This window comes from Pyrgilauda ruficollis, unplaced genomic scaffold (genome assembly GCF_017590135.1).
Source record: "Pyrgilauda ruficollis isolate IOZ18807 unplaced genomic scaffold, ASM1759013v1 scaffold45, whole genome shotgun sequence".
NCBI classification, from domain to species: domain Eukaryota; kingdom Metazoa; phylum Chordata; class Aves; order Passeriformes; family Passeridae; genus Pyrgilauda; species Pyrgilauda ruficollis.
This window is the reverse complement of record NW_024526044.1, coordinates 4,093,290-4,111,442: the sequence shown is the minus strand read 5'-3', so window position 1 is coordinate 4,111,442 and position 18,153 is coordinate 4,093,290. Positions and strand designations below refer to the sequence as shown.

Sequence of the window (18,153 nt, the reverse complement as noted above, 5' to 3'; positions counted from 1 at the left end):
TGAGTGTCTGTGCCAGCCAGAAACCCCTGGCCAGGGCCAGCAGGGAGAGGGGAAAAATCCCTGCAGGGCTGGGCTTGTGCCCTCCCAACCCCTCTGGCATCAACAGGGATGGCTCCACAGGGATGGCAGCGCCTCAGCATCTCCTGCAGCAGTGCCAGATGCGAGCTGCAATCTTACAGCACTTCAGCTGGAGCAACTGATGTATGGCAAGCTCAAGAATCCAGTGTTTGGGTCACCCATCCCTGCCCTTCTGATTGTCTCCTCTGCCTCTGCTCGGAGGAGAAAAACTTCCAAAATGTGCAAGAGCAGCCCCTGCCCTTTTCCCCTGTGACAAAGCAGAAAGCCACAAAGAGGTTTTGTTTTCCTCCTCGTCTGTGTGATTGCTCTGGGGTTTGCCAGAGCTTGGCCTGGCAAATCTCTCACACCTGGGGAACAAGGGGAGCCAAGCAAGCTGGATCCACCCAGCCCTCACCCTTGGCTGGCCAGGAGAGCTCAGAGCCTGCACACAACACAATTCCTCTCTTCCTTAACTGGTCTTTTCCCTGATTCCTCTCTTCCCTGATTCTTCTTTTCCCTGATTCATCTTTCCCTCTGCCAATCCCCTCTTTTCCCTGACTGCTCTTCTACCTAGTTCATCTTTCCCTCTGCCAATCCCCTGTTTTCCCTGACTGTTCTCCCTGATTCCTCTTTTCCCTGACTGCTCTTCTCCCTGGTTCATCTTTCCCTCTGCCAATCCCCTCTTTTCCCCGATTCCTCTTTTCCCTGATTCCTCTTTCCCTCTGCCAATCCCATCAGTTGTTCCAGGCACAGAAGAGCTTCCCACGACTCAGTTATCCCAAATATTGAAACAAGCAGACTGCTCCAAGTCTCTGTGTGTGGCAGGCACTCAGACAAATCCACAGTGCTGCAAGCTGATGTGTGTTCAATCCTGGCATATCAATCACCTCAGATTCCTGTAGGATTATCAAAAGACTGCTTTTGCCTATAATACAAAGCACTTTTTCTTCCTTCCAATTACCTTATGGAAATTTTTAGCACAGATAATATAAGGTGTTAATAAATCCTCTCTAGCATGGCAGGAGAAAGACTGATTTTCTCTCCTTGTATCAGGAAAACTTTGCACATTTCAACTTTCTCAAGAATAAAGCACAGAAAAATATTGTCTCCTGCACACCTTCTGCAAACACTCTGTGATATATTAGAGCAGGCTGAGCTCATATCACATAATAGTCCATTACACCAAAACCTACTGCAAATCCCTTGCCAATAAAGCACAAAGTCACCCCCAGTTTCTGATAAACCATCTCAGCTACACACAACAAGCAGCACTTCCACACCAGCCATAACACTTTGTGCTTTACCTGTGAAAAAGTGTCTGCTGTTCTTGTATTATCCATGTCTGGGGAAATTCTATTTGTTTCATCAGTATCCTACAGGGTGCCAAGGAGCAGTTTATTCATGAATCACTCCTGCTTCTCCACAGCATGCTGCTCCTCTCTCTCTCTGCCTCTCTCTCTTATGAAATCTTGCAGCCAATGGCTTTTATTAAGTGTTACTTCCTTTTATGCTGAGAACTGAAAGAAACAATAATGATGCTTTCCTTCCTTATGGCAGCTCTGTGGAAAGACCCAAAAAAAAAAAAAATGTAGAAGTTGTTTGCTTTTCCTGAACTGATATTTATGTTCCAGAGCCTTCCTGAAATCACTGAGCCCTGAATACTGAAATGGTGATTTATTACTATTTATTATGATTTATTACATTGCATCTGTCTGAACACCCAACATATGTCAGTTCCCACATAGATTCCATGCTAAATGTAAGGGAGTTTGCCTGAGGAACTACAAACACAACGCTGAATGTTCCCAGCAGTGTTTTTATGCACAGCAGCAATTTTAACACATCTCAAACTCCAGCATGGGTAGCTGCACGTTGGGGGGGAGCACCTGCAGCTTAATGCACAAGATCCCTCTAAAGATAAACAGCATTTTAAACGTTCTCTTTGCTGTCTGTACTTCTGGAGAGAATTGTGATTAGGAGAGGGAATTACCAGCAAAGCATTCCTGAAATCAAACCCCAGCCCTGACAAAAATTGTTCAGCAGCTGCAGGGAAAGCACACCTTGGTTTCCCCTCCTTTCTCTGGTGACTCCTGCAACATCACAAACCCGTGTCAGAATCAATGTGGAGGCTGAAAGTTCTGAGGAGACACAGCTGGAAGGTGAAACCCTGCACATTTTGAAAGTTCTTCTCCTCCAAGCAGAGGCAGAGGAGAAAATCAAAAACTCTGAAACGTCAATGCAAAGCAGAGTTTTTAAGAAGCAACAGGAATTGAAAACGTTTGGGGTTGATGAAGGTTGAGTTCCTTCCTCTGCTGCTCTAAAAGCAGATTTTTAACAGAAACAAGACAGGAAGCTGAGGGGGTCGGGGCAGAGCAGGTGCCACTGGATCTCTGTGAGCCCAGGGTGGGCTCTGGCTCAGCCCCCACTCTTGTATTTGGGGGTGCCCTGACATTGGAAGGAAATGATGAATCTGACTCCATGTCCTCAGAAGGCTAATTTATTATTTTATGATCTATATTATGTTAAAGAATCCTAAACTATACTAAAGAATACAGAAAGGATACAGACAGAAAGCTAAAGATACTAATGAAAAACTCGTGACTCTTTCCAGAGTCCTGACACAGCTTGACCCCAATTGGCCAATAAGTAAACACAATTCACATGAAACCAATGAAACAATCACCTGTGGGTAAACAACCTCCAAACACATTCCAAAGCAGCAAAATACAGGAGAAGCAAATTAGATAATATTGTTTTCCTTTTTCTCTGAGGCTTCTCAGCTTCCCAGGAGAGAAATCCTGGTGAAGGGATTTTTCCAGAAAATATCACAGTGACACCCTCACAGTACAAATCCCATCCATCAGTGCCAGAGCTCTGCAGGTAGAAGTGGAAGAGAAAGGATTAGGAAAGAACTCTCCCAGATCACTCGAGGCACTGGAAATTAAATGGAAGGTCAATACATGCTGATATAACCAGGGTTTAATCGTTTGAACTGATTAAAAGTAATTCTTTGATGGAGTGTTAGCTTAACACAGCCAATAATATAACAGTGCCTGACTAAATCCAGCTCTTCTGAAGAAATATTTAATAAAAGATTGTCTTTCAATGCCCTCAATTCTGAGTGCTCTGTGTCCAGTGTGACAGATGGAAATTTTTCACTAAACTAGAAAAAGGATTCCTGGGAAACACCTTTCTTTGACAATTATCTGAAGCCATTTGGTTAAAATAAAATAGCAACTAATTCCCTCAGAATCACATTTCTAGTACTGGCCTGTTCCCCCTTAGAACGCTCAGCCCTTGAGGAACAACAATTTTCTTTGGAAATTAGAGAATCCCAAGGAACTTCTCTTCCTAACATGATTTCAGCAGCACAGAACATTTCAGAGTGGGGAAATGACAGGTTTTCCTCACAAAGGTTCTGCAGACGTGAGGGTCCTTCCCCTCTGCAAGGCCACAGAGCCTGGGAGCAAGCACTTAATCAGAGCAGAGCTCAATTGCTGCCCTTGGAGCAAACATTTTCAATTAATCTGAAGCCCTAAATTACACCTTCCTTGAATAAAGGCTCTGGTGTAATTTCCCTTTCTTTGCTCTCAGCGAATGGATTCCAGCACATGCCAGAATCAGGAGCTGCAGCAAATTCCCTGCTGGAACAAACCACCCTCCAGAAGGGATGGAAATCATGGGAGAAAGGGCTTGGAACCAACCTGGAAGAACAAGAACTCTTTGTGCATTGCCTGAGCAAAGCACCAGGTGAATGTTTTGGACCAGCAGTGCAAGTTTTGCTGTAGAAAAACATCAACTCTGTTCAGCCTGGCCTGGGACACTTCCCACAGCTGCTCTGGCACCCTGTGCCAGGGCCTCACCACCCTCACAGGAGGAAATTTTTCCTAATATCCCATCTAAACTTATTCTCTGTCAGTTTGGAGCCATTCCCTGTGTGCTATCCCTTGGAAATCCTCTCTCCATCTTTGCTGCAGCTCCTGCAGGCCCTGCAAGGCCACACTGAGCTCACCCCAGAGCTTCTCCAGGCTGAACTATCCCAATTCTCTCCCTAAACCTCACGGGTTTTAGGCTAAAAGGACTGGGTTCTCTCAGATTTACTCCCAGAGGTTCTGAACACCTTTTCCCAAACTTCCTTCCAGCCACGAGGTGTGAGCATCCCCTCCAATCTCCTGGTCTCTGTTATCTCACAGTGACTTCACAGGCCACAAACCAAACTCCCTGCCTGCTTCCTGAAATTCTAAACCCCAAAGGGTTTTCCAATATCAGATAACCCCATGTGGACTCATTGTTCTGTGCTTTTTGTGGAAGTTAAAGAAAAAAACTCTAAATCTATGACCAGTATGTTTTCAGTCAACCTAAAGATGTGTTTAATAGGCAAAACTCTCTTTTTCATTTCATTAAAGAATTTTCCTAAACCTTTTCATATCTAAGAAATTAATGTCATTAAATAAGTTATTTCAGGTTAAAAAAATGAGACCTGAATGAAATTATTCTTTAAATAAATCCATAAACACAGCATGAACTTCATAAACACATTTTTGCCTCTCATTCAAGCATGAATGTTCCAGCAGGGCTGGAATGCTCTCACAAAGAATTTCAGAGTTGAAAAACAAAGCCTTTCCCTGAAAACTTGCTTCACCTGAAAATTACTGCCTAAGCCTGTTTTATAAAAGGGCCTTTTCTTTTTTTTTTCCTGTGGAAATGGTGCTGGAACAGAGAAGAAGTCAGAGCTCCTCGTGACTTTATGCGGGTTTGACCTCAGCATTCCTCTTCATTTCCCACGATGGAGATTCCAACAAGATCTGAACAAAATCCAACCAGACCCGTTAGACAGAAACCCTCTCCAGGAGATTTTTCTTTTTCTGTTTCCTCAGTGCTGATCTAGCACAGAAATTGATGGTATTGAAGATTCCAGTAATTTCTATTTGGCCTAATTTTGATTGTGGTTTTAAGCAAGGAAAATATTGATGCACGACAGTTTGTGCTGCACTGAACTGGAAGATGCATTAAAAGCAAGGTGGGGGGAAAAGAGGGGGGAGTATGAGAACAGAACAGGAGTAATTTAAAGTTAAAACTCCTGTGAAACTAAATTCAGGTCGAGGGTGACATCTAGTGATGCTCAGCACAAATTTTGCCCATTTTTGCAGCACCCTCACTCATGAAGAAGATTTAAACTTTTACCACGTTTCACCAGATATGCCACAAAATAAATATTTTCCCATAAAATATGAGTTTAAATTTTTGGGGGGTAATATGAGTTAATTTTTTAATTAATTCAGTATTCTGAATGCATAATGGGAGGATCCATAAAAGGAAAAAAAGTAAAAGTAGGAACTTGGAGGTAGAGAAAATTCATCTGCTCATTGCAATGAAGAAGTTGGTACACAAGGCCTGATTGATGGAAGTGTCATTTTTTGGCTTCTTTTCTTATTTTTCACTTATTTTACAATACATCTGCAAAGCACAGTGGTAGCTTGACACATAAATAAAGCAAATCAGTAATTAGCAATGGAGCTATTAGTAATTCCCTCAATTGATAGTGCACAAACTATTCAGCTGCTGAATTCTGAACAACAAAACTGTTCCCAGCAGCTTTCTGCCTTGGACAGTGGCTCAGCATCAAGGAAAGGGACAGCCCACACATTTCCAAAAATAACAATTCTTCATCTACCTGAGCAATTTCCTTTGAGCTCCTCACTGTGTGCAGCAAACAGCAATAGAGGAAATCATGGAAACACGGAATCTCTGGGTTGAAAAAGAAATTTAAAGCTCATCTCGTTCCATCCCCTGCCATGGGACACCTTCCACTATCCCAGGTTGCTCCAAGCCCTGTCCAACCTGGCCTTGAACAATTCCAGGCAAAGCCAAAGCACCAATTCATAATTTAATTAATTTTTCAACTGCTTCAAACTCATTTCATGCAGAAGTGTCACCCTCTGAATCTCCCTGGTGATCTGACCTTGCTAATTCTGATGCTGCACCCCAAAGTCAAGAAGTTAAACCCACAATATTCCAATGTCCAGAGGAAGTGACAGCTCCACAGATCTGCTCCTCTGTGACACAAGGTGGCACCAGAAACTGCCTGAATTTCAGGCTATAAAAAGCGGATCATAAAGCAAAACCTTTGAAGAGTTTGTGGGTTTAAATGAGAGGAGTCAGAAAGCCAGGGATTCTCAGGGACTGTGCCAGGGAATGGCTCCGGGAATGCCGGCACTGCAGGGGCAAGCAGCACCTGCTGAAAGGTCTGAAAGAAGCAAGGAACTGCCTGTGGAATCAAAGGTGGAGCTAAAGCAGTCCTGAGGGCAGCTGGACCATCTTCTGAAAGCTGGGAAACAGCAGCACCCTCTAAAGGGGCACAGAGCCAGGGTCTTGCATGGTCCAGGGTGGATTTTCCTCCTGGAAGAGCTCTGTGACCAAGGGGTGCCCCTTCTCCTGCAGCCTCCTTTTGAAACTTCAGTCCTTTCATCATTAAAACAGATATTCTGGTTTTGGCAAACCAAATATTAATTTTTTTTTAATTACAAAATATTAAAAATCATAACAGGAGATTGCAGCTGCCTCCTCCCCCCCTCCTTACCTGCCTGGTCTGGACAGCACAGGCTGGGGCAGCTCTGCCCCAGTGCCTGGCCCTGTTTTCAGTCTTGGGCAGCAAGATGAGAATAAAGCAAAGGTTCCCCACTGTGCCCCAGGTCAGGAATGTCACTGGAGCTCCTCACCCACCTGTGCCCTGCACAGGGAATTCCATTGCAGTCAGGAATTGCAGACAATATCCAAGCACTCCCCAAAATCCTCACCCTTTTCACATCCAGTGGTGGAATTGAAGCCCAAGCAAGGCACTGAAACACCCAACTTCAGCAAGCAGGAGTGCAGGGCCATCTTTCCTGAAGCTGTGGCACAGAGAACACCAGCCAGCTTTCCTCCACCAGGACTGACAGAATTGCTGTTCAGAGGAGGAAATCCGTGGAAATCAACCTCACCTTTGGGCAGCACTCTGGCACAGGGGCTGGGGAGCATCCCCAGGGGAAGAGCCCTGAAATCCATGGAAATCAACCTCACCTTTGGGCAGCACTCTGGCACAGGGGCTGGGGAGCATCCCCAGGGAAAGAGCCATGAGGACACAATCCTGGGCAGCAGCAGCCACAAATCTGAAAAGGGCTAAACTGAGCCCAGACCTGGCAGCGTTCCCTCCAGGAAGAATTCATCATTATTCTCTGTTTTACACTGTAGGGAGCACTCAGCTCTGCCCTCTCCTGTGTTTTTGCTCTTAGGAAACCTCAGCCATCGATGTTTGCCAGCCACAGGCTGTTACTGAGAGCTTTTGGAAATTCCAGCCTCTGCTTCAGGGAGTTATTCAGGCTCTTTGCTCTTTTTTATCACCAGGCTCTTTGCTGAGGAATGGGAAGAGCAGGAGTCTGCACAGCTTGGCTGTGTTCACTCCTCACTTCCCTCTTCACAGGGAAATTAAGGAAATTTCCAGCAAAAATCCCTGTCCTGCTGCAGAGGAGAAAACTCAGATCCCAGGCTGAGTGAGCTTCCTGCTCTGCTTTTCAAGGAGTGAGAGGGAAAGGAGAATTAAACTGAGGAGAAAAAAACCCCTGTCTTGTAGTTAAGATACAGGAATGATGTACCTGGCCTCGAATCTCAGCTCTGCACAATGCTCAAAGCAGTATTTTATGCTCTGACACTTAATTAGCCAGGGAAGGAACAATAACCCACGAGGCAGGGGGTGAATTTGCAGCAGTGACAGATCTCTGGACACCCTGTTAGCACCGAGGCTCTCCTTCCACACAAGCATTTCAAGCTGGCATGGCTCAAATCAAGAAAATCCTAAGTGATAATATCTCTAGATATTATATCTAGACACAGCTATTAGGTTAAAAGACGTGGCTGGGGGTGTGTATTCTATCCTCACATCTTCCCCTGAGAGCACCTTAATTTCAAAATTATCACAGTTTGGAGAGAAAGAGTTTACATTTTCCATTTCAAGGGAGGCTCCTGCCTTTTGTATATAAATCTGCCTTTTCAAACCAAGACAGATTTCTATCCAAAAATAATGAATAACCACCAGAAGACAATAACAGAGCACAGATTCAAAGAGGGGGTTGGGGAGGAGCAGGGGGGCATTGAGGGGTCACTCTGCCCTTCTGCAGTAGGCTGTGGAGCAGTGACACAAAACTCTTCTGTGGGCCAGGGAGCTCCTCAGGTCAGGCTTGATTGCTTGGAGGTTCTGGCACCTGCGTCCTCCAGGGCACTGGCCTGGAAGAGCAAGGCTGCAGAACATTTTGGGAGCTTTCCAAGCAGCCACAAAGGTGTGAAATCAGCTGCAATTCCATTATTTCTGCCATCAGAAGTGGTGCAGGATGAGTGACAGATGTAACCTTTTCATGACACCCCCTTTTCTTTTCAAGACAATATTCAGAGCAAACAAAACTTTAACCTCAGCTTCTCCTTTTGTGCCAAATGGGAAAATGTGCTATTCAGAAACACCTAACTATAGATTATTATTAGACTCAAAGATGTGTAAATAACCTTGTACTCTTCGACTGAAACTAAAAAGAAGGAAAGAAACAGTAGAATAGCTAGTTGTCACTTCTGTTTTCCATAATAAATTCATTCAAGGTTACATGAATCATATTGGCTTTCCAAATCTATTCTGCTTTCTAAATCAAGGCGTTTCTGTTTCTGACAGAAAATATTCTGTATTGTCACCCTGTAGTCTGACATTACTGAAAACAGCTGGCTCCCTTTGCAAACTGCAGAATCTGGAAAAAAAAAAAAAATAACAAAACTCTCTAACCCTGAAGAACATTTAATTCCCATTTTATTGTTGAGGAGCAACATTTTGGAGGGCAGCAAATTCCTTGTTATCCCCAAACCATAACAAATAACCAGTCTCTCTCTGTCCTAGAAGTTATTGGCAAAACCAGCGCAGATAAAAGCACTGAAGTGGGAATTTTTATAACCATAGGACACCATCTTCCACACACAAAAAGAACAGAGCAGGAAACCCTTGGACTAAATTAGAAAGGCAGAAGTTAGGCCTAACTGGTAAATAAAATTAAAGGATTGGGTCTCATTGTGGGGCTTTTTTCTGTCCTTCTTGTCTGGAAAGCTGCAGCACTGCAAGTCCTGCAACAAACTGAGGAGCTTTGAGCATTAGCAGAACCATTGGTCCCAATATCCCTCCACCCACAGCATGCACAGCTCAGTAAAATCATCTTTAAATCTTTCCAGCCTCCAAAATCCCTCAGTTCTCTCTGGTACAGGAATGAGGTCAGTCAGCAGCAGCAGTCGGGTTTGAAAATGCCAAATTCACCCATCCCTCAGCCCCAGCAGCACAGGGCAAGGAGATTCAGGAAGCTTCCAGGGAGATGAGGAAGATATCCCAGGGATATCTGGCCCTGATGAAGCTGAAGAGCAGAATGCAGCTGGATCAATCACGTCTGCTTGTCTCTCACTCTGCAAATGAGAGAACAAAACTGACACTGAGCATTATTAGTCTAAAGTCCTTAAAATCCCTTTCACATGAGAAGCACCTGCAGGTGCTGGGGAGTGTTTTGCAATCAGGTCTGCTTTGTCTCCTTTTACGCAGGGATGAGAAGGAAAATTGTCCAAAATGTCCCAAAGTTGAGTCTGCTTAAATTAACCTTTTAACTGGCTGAAATTATAGAAATCTTCATCTGAAAGCCCCCTCATTGCAATCAGGATTTCGTGCTCCTTCTCCTCACTAATCACAGTTTGGCAGGCTGCCTCCCCACTTGCTGAAGGAAAATTGAGTGGATAACATCCCAAAGATGCAAACTCCTGGTGCTTGGCTTCAGCAGGGTCTCAGCTCCTTGGGTAAGGTGAGGATTTACCTTTCCATTGTGAAAATTGTGCCAGCAATGTGGTGCAGACAAATTTAACTTCCACTGACCTCAGCTGGTGTCAGATTCATCCTTGCCTCAGACTAGAAAATAACATTATCAGCTATGGGCATGACTGGGAGCTGTAGGAACTACAACTTCTTGGAGGAAGAGCATGGAAATCTTTCCATTATTGTATTCAATACCTGATATTGCAAGTGATCCTGAAGCCTGTGACTCTGACAGGACAAAAATTGCTCTTGGAAAGCTGGTACCTCAAGATATTGAAGAAAAACACAGCATTTCACTGGACAGAACTTAATCACCTGTGTGTTTACTTTGATCTCCTCACCTGCCAGGTTCTTGTGATGCTCCTAAGTCCAGATAATTTTTGAGTTATCATGAATTAGAAATCATTTTATATAATTTTATGTATTTTATAATCACTTTATATAATCATAGAAAATGCCCCAAAGTGTGTTTCTGCTCTTTATCATAATGAGTGATCTGTGTTCCAGTGAAAATTAGTAAAGAGGTTTTTTCTTTAATTAAGTCAGTAGTCAAGCAGTTCATGTTCTACAAGTGCTGAAGTTTCTTCAGGATCTGAAGTTTCCTTTATTTTGTCAAGTATTCCATTATCAAAAACTTAAACTCTACTGAGGCAGCCCTTGAGCAGAGGTCAGCAGAGCTCTGAGCAGCCTCTGTGAAGTGCCCAGGTGGTGAATTCCAGCCTGGGCTCACAGATATTCCCAATCAAACCCGAGTGCACACTCCAGAAATGGGCACAGAATTCAAAACCAGCATCGTTTGCTTTGCTGAGAGAAAATATTTCATCTTTTAAGTCCTTTCCCATAAAGAATAACACAGAGAAAAGGTCTTCAGGAGTTTTTCACTCACTGGTTTGGCTACTTGAAACTTCAGGACAACAATAATTCCCTGCTGCATGGGAGAAAATATCTGCTTATTATCCTCTAATTTCCTTTAAAATTGCCACTTTTGTCTGGCAGAAACTGTTGTTAAAAAGAGTGAAAATAAAGGAAAGTGATACACATTTATCAGCCATTATCAGCCTAGTCTCATGTCAAGCGTTAAACAAGATTTTTCATTCAACAACATCACAGGGGAATTCTCTTAGGAAATTCCATGATCCACATTGAGCAGTAAATGCTACTTTCTCTTTACCTTTCCCTGAAGATTAAATAGTTCCACTAATGAAGAAACAACTGAGAAATAACAGCATAAAAAAAAAAAAATCAGCCCTGCTTTTAACTGCCTTGTAAAACATGGCAGAGGTTTTACCTGGGCAAATTGTTCATTTCTTCTGGTAGACAAAACAACCAAACCTTTGCTTTCCCTTCATCACAGCTAATATTTCATTGACTGTGCATACATCCTCTTATTTACAGCTTATTTTTCTTAGAAAAGGAGTTATTTTAGGACAGAACATGAATGAGACTAATGTAAGAGACATCACAATAAATCTGATTTCCACATTTAACCCACTGCATCTTTGTGGGCTCGGGGCAGGTTGTCCTGACCTTTTTTTAAGGATTGCTCAGGATTCTTCAAAGGATCCATCTGCTATGATTGAAGCACATAAAACTTTTGTTAGAGATTCTTGGGCTAGATAATAATTTCAAGTTTGGAAGCCTCAGACAGTGAAGGGCAGCCCTGGCAGAGAGGCAGAGATGGTGGCAGGGCTGGATCAGAGGCTGCTGCTGAAGGAAAGGTCTGACAGTGCAAAACTGACAAATCCAGCTTTGTGCTCGGGATGTCTCACCTTTTCTGGCCAAGAAAGGAATGGGAATTGGGTCCTGCACATCCCTGGCAGGGGCACAGCTCAGGAGCCCCGAATACAGAACAGCACAGGGGAATTTTCCCCTGAACACGCTCTAAAAAGGATGAGGCTGCTGATAAATATTGTCAAATCTGGGCCTTCAACATCATTTTTGTGGGGTTTTAAACAATCATTATAGAAGGACAGGGGGTGTTTTCCTCAGTAAAAGTGCCCTAGTTAGAGAACAGGTTTTAACTGCAGCAGCCCACCCAAGTGCTGGAGTTTGCACACAGAAAAGTTTTGAGCTCGAGGTGCATCCCAAAAGGTTTCTGTTTCTCAGCTGAGACCCTGAAGCCCATCTCCAGAACCCACCCCCAGTAAATCTCTCTGGGGGCTGAAAAGCTCCTCTGCAGTCAGAATCAGTCTAGGGGTCAAGTAAAACAAGCATGAGAATCCCCCCTTGTCCCTATAAACTTCTGGGGGTGTGAAAGCTTCTAAGAAATACTCAGAGAAGGGGGATTCTGTCAGCCAAACCCACAGAGATTTCTTTCCTACCTGTTTGATGAGCACAGCTGTGAGAGCCTGAGTCACGCCAGGTTTTTGAAATACACATTTCCTCTCCATCTGCAGGGAACAAAACAGGTCAGGGATTCTGGCCTGGAGGCTGAAAGAATAAAACATGGGAAGGAGATACAGAGGGGAAACAGAGAGGGAGTGAACAATGATGCAAGGGATGTTTTTTCTCCCAAGAACTCGTTCTCCCCTGGCCTCTGGCCCCAGGGCCGTGGGACTCAAACATTGAGAGCTCCAGGAGTGCCAGCTGCATAGCAACTACAGGGACAGCAGCAAGGACTGTTCACTCACCAGGGGATGGAAAAACAACAGGTTTGGGGTTTGGGTCCAGGGAGTGACCAAGAACACAGCTGAAGGAGGACTCTGCTCCCTGGGTGCCAAACAAATGTGCCTGGAGAGCAGGCTGTGAGCGGAGCATTGGTCAGAGATGCAGGACGAGAGGTGAGGAGGGCATTTCAGACTCTGATTTCAGCAGATGGTGACACTTTCTGGATACTGCCAGAGCTGCAAGGAAACCCTCAGATGTTCCATGAGCTTCCTGACTCACCCTGAGCCAACAAAGCCCAGAGATGCCAGCCTTGGCTGGGCCAGCCAGGCTGTTTTCCACGGTGGATCTGCACTGCCAGCAGCCCTGAGCAGCCCCAGGCTGCAGCTCCTTCCCTCCAGGCCTTGGCAAAGAGGTGGAAGAGCAATGGACAAGGAAAACTCGGGGAATACACACAGACATTCCCATCCCTAACTCTCCAACCTTCTCTTCACCAGGTTCTGATGGCAAGGAGACCCAAACCAAGCTATAATTTCATTTTCTACACCACGGACTGGAGCAATGCTCTGCCCTTACTCTGCTCTCCTGTCCAAGACGAGTGGACTTCACTGTCCAGGAGACTGAGGACAGGATTGTGTGACATCATTCTGGCAATTTTCCACTCCTCAGGTGCAGAGCAGCATTGCCAGGACACAAATCCACTGCAGCACTGGGGTGGATGTGAGAGCAGCCTGCCTGCTTTGCAATAATTGCAATTGCCATTATTTTTACATTGCAATAATCCAGTCACTCCCTGGATCCCTGGACATGAAGCAGGAGCTGGCAGCTGAGGAGAAGCAACTTTCTAGATGAGAATACAAAATATTTTGTGACAGATCACGGAGGATTTCCAGCGCTGAGCAGAGAAATCCTTTTGGAAATAAGGAGAATACAAAATATTTAGTGATATTTCAGTTCACGGAGGATTTCCAGTGCTCAGCAGAGAAATCCTTTTGGAAATATGGAGAATACAAAATATTTAGTGATATTTCAGTTCACGGAGGTTTTCCATTGCTGAGCAGAGAAATCCTTTTGGAAATAAGGAGAATACAAAATATTTAGTGACATTTCAGATCACGGAGGTTTTCCAGTGCTGAGCAGAGAAACCCTTTTGGAAATAAGGGCTCACATGTTGCTGTCTTTCATGCAGACACAGCTTCTCCCCCTCTCAGCACATGTCTCAGAGCCAGTGTGAGTTTGCTATCACACAGGAGGCTCCAGCCCACTATTTTTAGTACTTAATGGCAAAGCTGATGGTGCCATTAATCCACTTGGGTGTACAACATTCCATTTCCACTTCAAATTGCACCTCAGTGCAAATGGTAGCTTGTCCTGCTGTCACATACATTCAGAAATTCATGATGCAACACATTTAATGACTTCCTATCCCAGCATATTACCTGTGCCACTTGGTGAGCAAATCCCCAGCTATTTATTCACTTAAAATTGCTGCACTGGACACTGTCCTTGTAAATCTGTCACCTGGAGGTTAAATTTGAGAAGTGCTGCCTCTTGGTATTGAATTATGGGTGCAAGACAATAATTCTGCGAGCTCACAATGAAACTGAGAGAGATTTGTTACTTTTTAAAGCTACAAACCTGCAACAGAAGCCCCAAACATTAATATAAGTGACATTGCACTTGATTCTAAAGTATTTCTGCAAAAACATGAGGTGGGAAGAGATTAGACATCAGCAAGTGCTTTTAAAAAAATCAAACTAAGAAAATTGCACCACAGAAATATACAAGGAATGAAGTGCAAGGAAAATCTGCCTTATGCTTGCCTGCTTACATGTGATAAATGAAAATCTCCTCAATGCTGCCGAGGTTTAAATGGGTACAATCCCAGTTAAGACCAGTCCTAGCGGTTACCCAAAGATGCACGGAGGGCGTACGAGCATCCTGCCTGCCCCAAACCCTCCCACGGGGCAGGCAGAAAGTTTTTCCGGATGAAAAGCCCGTTTTGCAGAGGGATTTTACGGCCAAGCCACGCTGCTGGGTCTCTGCAGAGGGCGCCAGACGGTTTGGGATGTGCCGGGATGCCTCTCCAGGTGCTCCAGCTGTCACTCACAAAGGTGCTCGCTCTCCAGTGGCCAATGCTCTGCTCGCAGGGTGAAGTAGGAGTTGTTTTTTCTTTCTTGCATGTATAAATCCCTTCGTTCTCGTCTCCTTTCTTCCCACTGAAATAGCAACAGATGCTTGGCTGAGCTGCAGCATGCTGGCAGCCCAGCTGCCCCGGCAGACGGGGAAACTCCCGGCTTTTCATCACCGGGAGAGCTGAGCCCAGCCATGTCCTGCTGCCGATTCCTCCCTGCAGAGAGAGCTGTTTGCTGCCTACAGGCTTTGGAGCTCACTTTCTTCTAAAGGAAAGAGCAGCCTGGCATAAAATTCACTGTAAATGCAGATTGTTTGATGTTTGCCCTGGTAAAAGTGACTAAAGTCCTGCTTGATTGCACCCCATATGCACAGCAGCAGCTTGGAAGGACTCGTTTTCCCTTTTCTTTTTTTTTTCCTCTTTTTAACCTGTGCTGCCTCAGGTCCCCAGTCACTGGTGAGCTCAGCTGCTCTGCTGACAATGAACACCACACGCTTTGCATTCTCATTCCAGCCCGTGCTGCTCAACACCACCGAGGACTTCAGCGACTCCATCCCGACCAACCGGAGCGGCGATGGATTTTGCGAGCAGGTCTTCATCAAAGCCGAGGTCTTCTTGACTTTGGGGATCATCAGCCTGCTGGAGAACATCCTTGTCATCCTGGCAGTGCTGAAGAACGGGAACCTGCACTCCCCCATGTATTTCTTCCTCTGCAGCCTGGCCGTGGCAGATATGTTGGTGAGCATGTCGAACGCCCTGGAGACCGTCATGATCGCAATCCTCAGCAACGGCTACCTGGTCATTGACGACCGCTTCATCCAGCACATGGACAATGTTTTTGACTCAATGATTTGTATTTCTCTGGTAGCCTCCATTTGCAACCTCTTGGTTATAGCCATTGACAGGTACATCACTATTTTCTATGCCCTCCGTTACCACAGCATCATGACAGTGAAGAAAGCCTTGACCCTCATTGTGCTCATTTGGGTGGCTTGCATCATCTGTGGCATCATTTTCATTGCCTACTCGGAGAGCAAAACTGTCATTGTGTGTCTCATCACCATGTTCTTCACCATGCTGCTGCTGATGGCCTCGCTGTACGTGCACATGTTCCTGTTTGCCCGCCTGCACGTCAAGCGCATCGCGGCGCTGCCCGTCGAGGGCGTGCCCCCGCAGCGCACCTGCATGAAGGGGGCCGTCACCATCACCATCCTCCTGGGGGTCTTCATTGTCTGCTGGGCGCCTTTCTTCCTCCACCTCATCCTCATCATCTCCTGCCCCATGAACCCCTACTGCATCTGCTACACCGCACACTTCAACACCTACCTGGTGCTGATCATGTGCAACTCGGTCATTGACCCGCTCATTTACGCCTTCAGGAGCCTGGAGATGAGGAAGACTTTCAAAGAAATCGTGTGTTGCTGCTATGGCATGAGTGTGGGACAGTGCATGCTGTAAACACCTGGTTTTGGGTGGAAAAAACATGCCCTAGGTGTATAAATATCAATATATTGATGTATATATTGAGATACAGAGCAGCTCACTTTAAACACAGTGCCTGAAGGAAGGGTGCAGGAAAGACAAAAGCCTCCTACATGATGCCTTGTTTCCTACTTTTTAGAGTGAAAACCGGTTTCAACTGAATTATTTGACGTTTTTTAAATAGTTATAATGGAAGGAAATCCAGAGTGGCTTACAAAACAGCTTCAAAAACTTGCTGGGAAAAAGGAATCCTGAAAGGGAATGCCACTTTCTAGAGACTGAGATAATATTCCCTCTAGCATTCATTTGTGCCTGTTGCTTTATCTCCATGCCACTGCCAACAAGTCAGTGTTTTCTAAAAGATTTCATTGCTAACCTCTGTGGAAAGCTATTTTTCCAAACACCAACAGATAACAGCATTGTTCTACACCCACCTTTTAATGAAAGAATAGGTTGACATTTTTGCTGCTTGCAGCCTGAGTACAGTTTTCAAAGGGTGAAAGCAAACATTTCTCTTGCTCTGAAATCAGTTATCACTACAGTGACAGTGACAGCGTGGCTTCAATAGCTGCCTGACAGGATTGACTCATGTGAAGGCTTTTGCATTATTTATTGTGATAGAAGAGTATTAGACCCTTGAATTTTTGATTATTTTTTTAAAGCTGGAATGCCCTGGTCAGTGTAGTAATTGCTATGTTTGTAAAAACTCACAGAAGCCTCCTTTTGATAAACCCTCACTAACAAGATCCATGGATCTGAACAGCAGAAAGAGCTAAAATGCAAAATACTTTGAATGCAGCTTTGTGTAAAAGCTGCAGGGAGTCCTTAGAAGGATCCACCTCTAAGTTCAGCAGCCGGAAGGAATCAGAAGTGTGTGGCAGAGAGGACTTTATCCATTGAGAAATAAATCTCCTGGGGCAGGACAATATAAATGTCCTTCCTTCAGCTCTAGCCTGCACTCAGGGGCTGGCTGCTCCTGCCCTGGGGACAGGAGAGCACCAGGGCTGGCTGCCACCCTCTGCAAGCCCCTGTGCCAGTGGCACACAAAGCAAGCACCTGCAGCTACCCCAGTTCAGTCTTTGCTTTGTGCAGGACAAACCCTGCAGGTGGCCTCCAGCCAGCAGAGTGTCCCCGAGCCAGGGCTGCTGCAGACATGGCACGGGCAGTGGCACCACCAGTGCCAGGCTGAGAACGCCCTGAGCCATCCTAAAGGCTGCTTGGCACCTTTCTGCTACCTTGCATTCAGTGGGGGGGGATCCCCAAACCCTCAGAGCTGTCTAATGCTTTCAAACATCTCAAAGATCTCATTTGACTTAAAACTCTGGTTTATTCCCCCCACCTTCTTATTTTGGGTGAAGTTACTGGGTTGATTTTTTTCTATTTTTTTTCTGGGACTGCCCTCTGCCAGGTGAGAATCTGTTCATGCATCCAGAGCTTCCCCAGCTCGTGTGTCCCCAGTTCTGCCCCACACTGGTGCTGGTGTTCCAGTGCCAGTGGCTCCAGACCCAGCCCTGCTGCCCCTGGAGACTCACATTTCCCACTCTGCACCTCCTGGCCTGGGTTTGATCCTCAGCACCCCACAGGGAGCAGCCCCATCTCCCAATCTCATGGGCTGGATAATCCTCCTGGGGCCAAGAACCACCTCTCCCCATGCTCCAGCCACACTCTGTCCCACCACACACCAACCTCACGTTCCCTATTTCTGCTGCCCTCTGATCACACCCAAAATTCCCTAATTGAGCTCTCACTTCCTCTCATAAAGACATCCTCCAGACTTCCCCCTTTCCAGCACTCTCTCTGTTCCAACACTTACCCAATCCTATAACCCTTCATTTTAGAAATGTTAAATTTAAAATTAAAAAAAAAAAAAAGCAAAACCTCACTGTGGAGCAGAACAGGCACAAATGAAAATTCTCCTGTTTCAAGAAGAGACCAAAGACAATCCCAGTGACTGGCAGAGCCAAATGCTTTCAGCTTTATGTGTGTGTCACAAAGCCCAGCTCAGCAGTACCAAGCT

General features: G+C 45.3%; 2 protein-coding genes across 2 annotated transcripts in view; one reads left to right on the top strand and one right to left on the bottom strand.

Annotated features, from left to right (window-relative positions):
• Positions 1–1,492, bottom strand: part of LOC121359458 (formin-like protein 13) — a 28,097-nt gene extending 26,605 nt beyond the window's left edge. Inside the window, exon 1 of the mRNA XM_041478403.1 lies at positions 1,362–1,492. Within this exon, the coding sequence (XP_041334337.1) occupies positions 1,362–1,397 (36 nt within the window). The 5' untranslated portion in view covers positions 1,398–1,492. The remainder of the gene's footprint in view (positions 1–1,361) is intronic.
• A 13,642-nt stretch (positions 1,493–15,134) lies between these two features.
• MC3R (melanocortin 3 receptor) lies at positions 15,135–16,112 on the top strand. The gene has a single exon (XM_041478495.1). It carries the CDS (start codon positions 15,135–15,137, stop codon positions 16,110–16,112), a length of 978 nt encoding a protein of 325 aa, XP_041334429.1.
• The last annotated feature ends 2,041 nt before the right edge of the window (positions 16,113–18,153 follow it).